At 29.2% G+C, this 10,756-nt stretch overlaps 1 protein-coding gene across 4 annotated transcripts in view; it reads left to right on the top strand.

Annotated features, from left to right (window-relative positions):
• LOC107456494 (uncharacterized) overlaps positions 1-10,756 on the top strand; it is a 74,969-nt gene that overhangs the window by 57,704 nt on the left and 6,509 nt on the right. For 2 of the 4 annotated variants that reach the window (XM_071184422.1, XM_071184421.1), the window contains exon 2: positions 8,922-9,583. In XM_071184422.1, the coding sequence (XP_071040523.1) occupies positions 8,957-9,583 (627 nt within the window). In that variant the 5' untranslated portion in view covers positions 8,922-8,956. Of the gene's footprint in view, positions 1-5,853; positions 6,121-6,909; positions 7,039-8,921; positions 9,584-10,756 lie in introns of those variants that run through there. The other 2 variants (XM_043053801.2, XM_043053802.2) reach the window with 2 other exon arrangements.

Raw genomic sequence — 10,756 nt, 5'->3', positions numbered from 1 at the left:
AATGAAGTTTTGTTTACATTGTCAATAGTTAATTAGTTATTTATTATGAAGAAAAATTCATTTAATCGAACAGATAAATTAATCATAATTCTAAACATTTGTGGTTTTTAAAGCAACATGTATCCAAGCAAAGTTTTGCCACAAATATATTTTTGAAATGCAAACATTCATTCAGGTTCTTAAGTTATTTAATTTAAAATGTTCATTAAGTCAAACTTTTCCTGAATATGAATAATAATAATGTCCAATGTGTTAAAGTAGATGCAACATTTTTGTGAGTTTTTACATTATTGTTACTAATGAATTAGCATAACGTTAGTAGAATTTTCAAAGGGGTGTAAAGTATATGCTAGCTTGAATGTTTAAATATTTTTGTATACTAATTTAAATGAGGTCGGGAAACTTCTACCCCTATTAAACAAAACTGCTCTGGGAGTTAGGAAAAAGAAAACTGTTTTTTTTTTCATTGAAAATTGTAATGAGTAGTTTAAAGCAAGAATTTATATATTTTATTCCTAATGATTAAGAGAACTGAAATGTAATATTTCTTTCTGGACTGTAGAAAGAGTACTCATTTAATTTCCATTTTTTGTAAATTAAAATCGTATCATTTACTGTTTTTCAATTGGAAAAAAATTCAATTTCTCAGGTACAATCGATAACTATTCGACCGATTTCGCTCAAATTTGGTATTTTACCATTTAAAATTACATTCGTTAAAATGCTGTACAAAATTGTATACCTTGCAATTCAAAGGTTTTTTGATTATTATTAAATAAATATTTAGTAAAAGCTGTATTTTGCCTGAAATCGTCTTTGGAAAAACAAATTTTATCATTTTATGCAAAACTTTTTTGAATTTACTTGAAAAGTTTTTGAGATATCAATTAGGCGAAAAGTAAAATTTGTTTTAATAACTTAAAGGATTAGGATTGGAAGAATATAATAAGGTGTAATGATTCTCACTTTTTATATTAATAATTAGACAAATAAAAACGCCTTCCATTTTGTTAATTTAGTAACAGAAAAATGCATATTCTTCAAAAGAAATTTTGCCGTTATAGTGGAAAGCTAATAATTTTTAACTAGTTATGAACAAAGAATTTTTGTATCTTAAATATTAATATTCTGAAGATATCATAACATCGTAATTCTCGCAACATGTAACAAGCTTTTACTGCATTTAAAATTTGCAAAAAGACGAAATGAAATTTTGATTTGAAGAATAAATATCTGAGCTTATGGAAAATGTACTAAAATGATATTAAACTAATTGTATATGTTGCAAAAAATTCCAGGAAAAAAGCTACAATCTTTGTTTTTTTTTTTTTTTAAATACATTTTTGAATTTTTAAACATTATAAATAGAATAAGTATTAGTCGAGCTAATGAAAAAGAAAAGGAAGGGAAATAAAATTTGCTATGTACAGTGTGTCGGAAGAAAAAAAACGCACCCTGAATAATTTTTAATCCCATGATCGGATCCTTATGTTCTAGGACTCATTCTTTATTGTTAGAGGGGGTCAACTTAAATATGCTAATTACTTAGTGCGGACGATATTTTAAGTTACGAAATCAACAAAAACGTACATTATTTGAATAAGCATACCCTTTTCTCTATGCATTCGGATTTTTGACTCCCAAATTATAGGGGGTAGTCGCAATCTAGGAAATATGGTCCCCATAGTTTTACTTTTTAGGAAGTTCGCCATATCTCGAGATTTTTTTAAGCGAATTTAAAAAAATTTGCAACGAAATTATGAAGTTCGTATATCCAAAAATAATTCCATGCAGAAAATATTTATTTTATTTAACAATAGTCGAAAAAATTTTGACTTGCAAAGTATAAAACAGGGATGAGATTTTTCCGCTTTTTTTCACTTTTATCTCTTGAATTTCAGCTTTTTTATCAAAAATTCAGATTTACTAAAAATTTCACTTTTTTTAATGAGTATTCCGCTTTTTCAGAAAATTCACCGATTTTCAAAGAGAAACAGAAAATTCAAACTACATAGCTACCAATCCTTTCTCATTTTTACTTATTTTAGCTATTTTCTCCCCTTTTACACGCAGCAGATAAGATTTTCCGAATTTTTTACCCGCCCTCCAGATAGATCCGATTTTTGTAGTTCAAACGACGCTGCTTCTGACAAGCCTTTTAGAGGTCCCAAGCCTGGAATCTGCTAATATCTCGATTCTTATTCACACGATTTTAATATCAAACATAGCTTTTCATATTTGCGTGTTGCGATTCTTATTCACGCGATTTGAATATTGTACGTTGCGATTCTTATTTACGAGATTTAAAAATCCGATATTGTGATTCGTATTTACGCCTTTTTAAAAACCTATGTAGCGATTCGTATTCACGCAAGTTTAAAATTCAATGTCTTGATTTGCTCATGCGGTTTATAATATCAAACATTGATTTTCGTATTTATACGTGATTTTAAAATAAGGCATTGGGATTCGCATTCACGCATTCTAAAAATTATGCATCATAATTCTTATTTATGCAATCTAAAAATTACGCATCATGATTCGTATTTACGCGATCTAAAAATTATGAATCGTGATTTGTATTTACGCGTTTTAAAAATTCTATATCCCAGTTTGTATTTTCTCATTTTCAAAATCGTATATCTAGTTTCATATTCATGTGATTTCAAAATCCATAATTGTTATTCATATTCACGCAATTTTAAGATCAACTATCGCGATTCTTGTAAGAAGTAAATTTTTTTTAAAATGAGTTACTATAAAAGTGACTGTTTTTCTAACGACGATTATTAGTATATGTAAGTGTTACAACATCAGAGAAACTGGAAGGGAATATATTCAAAACTTACATTCTGTGCTTGCAAAGAAGAAAAAATAGGATCTGTCACAAGATGTTTAACCTTTTGGCTAATCTCATCCCTGATAAAATTTTTTGCTTCATTTTTAAAGTATGTAACTTTGCATAGCAAAATACAATATTTGAGCAAAATTGGTTGAATAGTTCCTGAGAAATAGAATTTTAAAGAACTCGAATATTTAAAATTCGATTTCCCCGGAACAATTCAATCGCTTTCGCTCAAATTTTGTATTTTGACATGTAAAAAATTTTTTACCTTATATACCTTGTTACTGACATGTAAAAAAATTTTTACCTTATAATTCAAAATTTATTCGGCTGTTATAGTATTTGTAAAAAAATAATAAATATATTTAACAAAAATCTTTTTCTGCATCGAATTATCTTTGGATAAACATATAATTGTGTGCAAAAATGTTTCAATTCGCTTGAAAAGTTCTCAATATATAGTGAAATATGCAAAAAGTAAAACTAATATTAAGAGGTGTCAGAAACGCGAATGTGTCGGAAAAAAAGTTATGTTTTTTCAGAAAAAATAAGTTTTTGTGTCTGATTTCGTCACTTAAAATATCGTCTGCACTATTTAATCAGCATATTTGAAGTTACCCCCTCGAACTATTAAGAATGAGTCCTAAAATGTGAAGATTAGATCTAAAATTATTCAGAGTGGTCTATTTTGTTTTGGCGTACTGCAGATTTACAAAAAAATAAACAAGTTAAATAATTATGTGGGAATATTATTTTATTTCAAACAAAATTCTTGCCAAAAAATAAATACAATTTACGAAAAATAAGTAAATAATAACAAATTGAATAAAATTAAACTTATTGCAATACTTAAGATTTTTACTTTGTTTTACTACTGGTAATTATTCATACAGGTGATTTGTTGCTTTTAATGCTCAAACCCAAAGTTTTACAATTTTTAACTGCATTTAGAGTACAAGAGAAGTCCTTGGTAAAACTTTAGGACAAATTCACTTTGATGGAATACATCATAATTGAAACAAACTCACATTTGCTCTTTATATTAATCGAAGGAAAAAAAATATAACACAGTTAGAACGACGGAAATATTACTTTCACAGATCACATGATACTACTGGAGAATTCGTTATAATGTAAACGGAGAAAATTTCGTTACGATGTAAACTTACTATATACCTATCAAAAGAGTTGCTAAGCAGTTGTGACACTACTCCATCTCATAAATGGTGATTATAGTAATACAAAAATAATAAATAAAATTCGGTATAATAGAACAAATTTCATTTTGGTAAGATTTTTTTTTTTTTAAATTTTATCGACAGGAAGATAAACTTTTCAGACGAAGGTTGTTGTTGTAATTCATTTACGTCGCACTAGAACTGTACAATGGGCTATTGGCGAAGGTCTGGTAAACATCCCTGAGGATGATCCGATGACAAGCCATCACAATTTTGATCCTCTGCAGAGGGGATGACACCCCCGCTTTGGTAGCCCGACGACCTGCACGCGAAGTCGAGCACTTTACGGTAGAACAGTTTAACGAGGACCAATACCGCACAGCCTCGGTCCCTACGCAGACTGATCCAAGTGGTCACCCACCCGCCCACTGACCGCAGCCAGTGATGCTTGACTTCGGTGATGTGCTGGGAACCGTGTCTTGACGCTGAGTCCACTGCGGGACTATTAAAAATTTAAAGAGTAAATTTAACTTCTATCACTTTTTGACATTAAATTTTCATTTTGGCTTATTGAATTTAGTTTTTCTTTTTAACACATTTTCTTTTCTTCTGATAGAAAAAAGAGGAGGAATACAAAATAGGAGGATACTTTCTTGATGGATAGGGCCGGGGGAATCAGGGGAGCAATGGGGGATGATAATCAGAGGTGAACAATGAGGGATGATAATCAGAGCTAAACAATGGGCCAATAGCTCATTATGCATTTTAAAATAAAGCACCCAGGTTTTTAATTTTTATTTTTTAAATTTTTAAGTTAGAATCTTAAGTCGCATTTTTTTAAACGCCAATATCCTCTCTAATATCCTGATTTTTTTTTGTTGCTTCATTAGCAGATTGAAAATCAATCTGAAAAAAATATATATAAAAATAAAAATTGGGCTAGTAATTTCAAGTTTTGATGAGCGATAGTGAGCAGGAAGCGTTGCCTCTAGTTAATATAATGTTTAAAAGATATTAAAATATAAAAGTTAGGGTGGTATTAAGGTCGTTAGGGCAAATGAAGCGATTTGCTGTGTAAGCCGTTAATGTTGTTGATCAGCGATACAGAGCAGAGCGAGACGCTCCTTAAAATTAAGTGTACATCGTATTCATAACGATATATTCCTTTACCCATTCTTTAAATATAGTTTCATTAGTTTATATACATCGTAAAATGAATTAATAAAAATAAAGTAATTTAGAAACGCATGCGAAAGTCATCAGAGGCGGATGTTCTGGGGAATAAATGCAGGATTAGCGTAGAGAGTTAAGTTTGCAGAGTTATCGAAACAGAATTGTGTAATCTGTTTCGGAGGCAATAGTGATTAGAGGACAGAGCCGTTATATAATAAAATGGTTACATAAACCTCTTAGCTTCTTTTCCTTTCTTGCTCAGTCCTGAAATTAATTCTCTTGGCCACCCCGAACCTTTTTTTTTTTTACCGAAACCAAAAGTTTATTGTCCCGCAGTGGACTGATCGTTAAGACATGGCTCCCAGCAGATCACCGAAGTCAAGCATCACTGGCTTCGGTCAGTGTGCGGGTGGGTGACCACTTGGATCAGTCTGCGCAGGGACCGAGGGTGTGCGGTATTGGTCCTCGTTAAACTGTGCTACCGTAAAGTGCTCGACTTCGCGCGCAGGTCGTCGGGCTACCGAAGCCGGGGTGCCATCCCCTCCGCAGAGGATCAAAATTGTGATGGCATGTCTTCGGATCATCCTCCGGGATGTTTCCCAGACCGTCGCCAATAGCCCATTGTGCGGCTCTAGTGCGACGTAAATTAACAACAACAACAACAACCAAAAGTTTATATCAGTTTGTTTTCTTCATCGTTATCGTAAATGAAACCGAAACTTAAACTCCCAACTTCTTTCTACTGAAGGAAGGAGGAAGTTTGTTTTATTTACTTTATTAGAATTCCATTACTCTACAGATCTCTTTATTCAGCAGTTTTATTTTTGCTTAGTACTTAAACAGAAAAGAAGATAATTATCTATTGATGCCTGCACATGATTTATTAATGTTTGTCTATATTTGATTTTCGTGAAAGTGAATAAAGTAAGTTTCTTTTTATGTATTTTTTTATATTTATTTTCTTCCTATGAAATTGTTTATTAGCCCCGATGCTATATTCCTTGCAGTAAATTTATCTTTATTATGTTCATTGATATTGCAGAAATTTTTATTCAAATTTACCTGTTATTATATGCTTTATTTTAAACACATTTAGTAATTAAGTGTTGTACAAAAACTGAAATTTTGTTATAAATATATATATATAATTAGGGGACATTCCCCTTTTTCAATCCTGATCACGATTCAGCAGTTTTAATTTATTAAACGTTGCTAAAAAGTAATAAGTGTTCATTTATTCTTAATAAATTTATTTATAGGAAAATATTTAAAAATTATACTAATAATTTTTCATTTTTAATTACTTACACATCATTGTGTTGATACCTTGCTGAGATGTTTTTTTAATTTCTCCCAGGCTACCACCTGGAAGTCGCCAAAACTTTGCATAGATACTGATACAGAAATCTTCCTGGAGTAACCAATTGACAAATGGGGACACTAAAACTTCGAATCTAGTACTATTTTATGATATTAATTTTATGCACACGAATTTTTGACTCAAACAAAATATTCTATGAAAAATAAATTATGTATCAACTTAATGTAGAAAAGGAATTTGAAATATAAATAAATTTTTTTCTCCCAGAGTTAAATGTATTCCTTTTCTTAGTGACATCTCATCAAAAAGTTTGCCTTGATCATACAAATATGCCATTGCTTACTCATAATGTCTTCTATTTCCAATTAAGATTTTGGTATTAGTATATGCGCCAAAATGTTGACTCATGCAAAATTAAAGATATCAAGGACTTAAAGATAAAATCCAGGGTGCAACTCCTAGCACACCTCTACATGTTTGCGAGTTCATCTATAGAAGTTGAAGAACTCTACGACACCTAGGTACTTTCTGTTGGTATAAACGATTGCCTATATCAAGGAAGCCCCCAGAAATTTTCTCACCAGATATAACTTAGAAAAATATTCATTAAAATATTTAAAAAATTGTGCTTAAATATATTTTTTAAAATTCTAATATTTATGCATTAGAATTTTAATATAACAGTATCAATAATTTATTTTAGCTGCTCGACCATAATTTTTTGCCGCATAGTAACTCAAATTTTTAATCACATAATTTCTTTAAAAAAATCATAAAAATTATCCTTTATCGAATTTTAAACAGGGTGTGGTCAGACAAAAGAGCAAAGTTCCGCTATTTTATTTAATCATTTTATTCATTGTGTATTAAAATAATTTTTATTTTATTTACTTTTTTAGTGAGGTACATGAAGCAAGCACATCAATTCATAATAGTATTGGTAAAACTATTAAATTCTTCAAACCTTATATTCAAATTCTTTTTAGGCTCTCTCAAATCCTAATCATTTGTGGACTTAGTCATCTCAAAAGTTAAAAAAAATAAGGGAAATTTTTTTTAATAGTATATTATATTACTTAAATATTTATTTTACAAATTATCAAGTATATTTTATATTGTAAAGCTAATGCATATTTAATTTAATTATGGTCTTATTNTTTATTTTTAAATAAAATGTTTTGAAATTTTCGTTTGTTGCAAGATATTTCGCATAAGAATGGGTACCCCCCTAAACTGTTCCCGTACCCCTGGGGGTACATGTACCACACTTTGGGAAACACTGGTGTAAACGATTGCCTATACCTAGGGGGCACTCAGAAATTTTCTTACAGGATGCAACTTAGAAAAATATTCATTAAAATATTTAAGAAATAGTGCTTAAATATATTTTTTAAAATTCTAATATTTTTACATGTATGCGTAAATTTTTTTTTATAACAGTATCAATAATTTATTTTAGCTGCTAGACCATAAATTAATTAGACCATGAACTAAAATGTTAAGTTATGTGGCAAAAAATGGCCACATAACTTAAAATTTTAGTCACATAATTTCTTATAAAAAAATCATATAAAAATTATCCTTCCTTTAATTTTAAACATGGTGTGAGCAGACAAAAGAACAAAGTTTGCTTTTTTTATTTAATTATTTTTTTTCAGTGTGTATTAAAATAATTTTTATTTTATTTACTTTTTTAGTGAGGTACATGAAGCAAACGCATTAATTCATAGTAGCATAGGTAAAATTTAAAAATAAAATTTTTGTTCTAGGTATAAATTTAATCTTACATCACAAAAGAAAAAATTATAATTAATTAAAAAAATAATTCTAAACATTTATTTTAGCAAAGAATAATTTTTATTTCATTCAAATTCCAGGATTCCCCTTGTATGTTCCCTTGACTGAAATTGTGAATAGCAATTTTTTTTAATTTTCAAATCTTTTTTAGGTTTTCTCAAATCCTAAGCATTAGTGGGCTTCAAAATCAAAAAGAAAATCTCAAAAGTATTTAAAAAAAATATGGGGGTATTTCCATATTAGTATCTATTCGCACCAACTGCAATTGCTAAGCTGTCTAAAGTGTTTTTACATTTCCGATATTTTTTTATAAAAATAGGTAGATGTTTTTCAGTTGGTGGCTAACAATAGGCTCCCTTCTATAATTTTTATTTTAGTTTTTTGCATGGCACTGAGATTTGCCAAAACTTTGCAATTATTTTGGCGCAGAGATACCATTATGAAAATCTTTATAAAAAATTAGGAAATAATAATGACTTAGACTTATTTTAATGGGTTATATTACCTAAATATTTTTAAATTATCAAGTATGTTTTATATTATATTTAATTTAATTATAGCCTTATTAACACACTGATTGAAATACTATTTAATGTTCATTTTACAGGAATCTGATGTTTGTTTAATCTTCATTCTGCTGTAATGTTGTCATCAGAATTGTATTCGGCTATTGTCGAGGAAGAAAAGAAAGGTTTAAGTGAGACTAGTTTACAAAAGGCTGCCAAAAATGTTGGTGCTACTTACAATGTAAAAGCTTTAAAAAATGGCTTAGCTTATCTTGACTATAATAAACCTCAAAACAGATGTGCTTACTTATACAAGTATGCTGTCATCCATACGGGCCTTGTGAATAAATTTTTTCGTAAATTAGCTAAGAAGAAAGTTGTTCGAAATATTCTAATGAGGAAGAAAGATTTAAAAATCATTTGTTTAGGAGGTGGACCTGGTACAGATATCGTTGGTATTTTCAAAGCACTTTCAGTGTTTCCTTTTATGCATCAAAGAGTGAGTCAATCATCAATTCTAGACCTTTGTGTTGGTTGGCATAATAGTTTTAATTACATTATGCAGTATTTAATGAACGGGAAAGTAAAGGATGTGCCTCACACGTTTGTTAGAGATGATTTCCAAGCCTATTTCTTGGAGGTAAATTTATTGGAACCTTTGAGTCCTCAAGCTGCTGACGCTATTAGAAAGGCTGATATTATATGCATGGTGAAATTTGTTTCTGCTGTTTTAGGAAACAAAAGTTCTCTGAGTGCTTTGAAAGTAAGTTGAATGAAATTGTTGAAAATATATGAAGAAAATAATAAAATTTTAGATATTTAGATAAAAGAAGAAAAAAAAACAGTTTTAGTACAATAAGCAGAACAAATTTTCTATTTAAGCATTACGAATGTTTTCGGAATTTTTCCTCTTTAAATTTTATTCTATAGACATATATTTGAATCAATTCTTATTTCTAAATTGTTTCAGAATTTCTTCAGGGTGGCCACCCACCTGGAATTATTAGACAAATTTTTTTATACTTGAAAAAACCTGGAAAAATCATGGAAATTTGATGAAAACCTGAAAAAATCAGGGAATTTTAAAGACAGATTGGAATTTTTTTTCTTAATTTAAATCATGTTACCATCCATTTTATCCACTTTATTTAGATATAAATTTATCGTCAAACAGTTCAAATGTCATGAACTTAGCTATACTTTGCTTGCATTAAAATTCTCTCCATTATTACCTTGCTAATAAATCCCACCACATCTAATCAAGATGATATTTTAAAGAAAATAACATTTTAATAAAATGCTTAATATTGACTCTTTTCTTACTAGAAAGAAAAGAGCACACTGACCTGGAAATTTTAAGAGTTTTACTGGAAAAATCAGGGAAATTTGAAACCTGATTTGAGTGACCACCCTGAAGCAGAAAAGAATATTTTCTGTAATACTAAGGATTTATAGAAAAATTAAATATGCCTTTTTTAAGAGTATAAATAAAATAATTTATCTCAATACTAATTTAAAATAAGATAATAATATGGCTTAATAAAATTAATAGTATAAGTTATTAAAAGATATAACTTAATGCTAGTATAACTTAAATTCTTAAGTGTTTGTATTTTTCTGTAAGAAAAGACAGCAATGGACATTTTCCGGCTAAAAACCTAATTAAAAAAAAAGGGCTAAACTTTACAGGTTGATATAACACTGTCATTGCTAAAAGTAAATTTATTATTAGAATTTATGTCTCTTAAAACAGTTCAAGTTATAACGAAAGTAGGTTAAGAAGATAAGATCATGTCTACCACAATGTAATTATTAGGGTCAGATCAATAAAGTAAATGAAGGAGAGAAAGTTTAAAATGAACAACTGAAAAGAAAACCTCGTAAATTGAACATTTATATTGTAATTGTACTTATAGACATTATGTAAGATTTCTTA

This window comes from Parasteatoda tepidariorum, chromosome 8 (assembly GCF_043381705.1).
Source record: "Parasteatoda tepidariorum isolate YZ-2023 chromosome 8, CAS_Ptep_4.0, whole genome shotgun sequence".
Taxonomy (NCBI): domain Eukaryota; kingdom Metazoa; phylum Arthropoda; class Arachnida; order Araneae; family Theridiidae; genus Parasteatoda; species Parasteatoda tepidariorum.
This window is presented reverse-complemented; position numbering and strand designations above follow the sequence as displayed.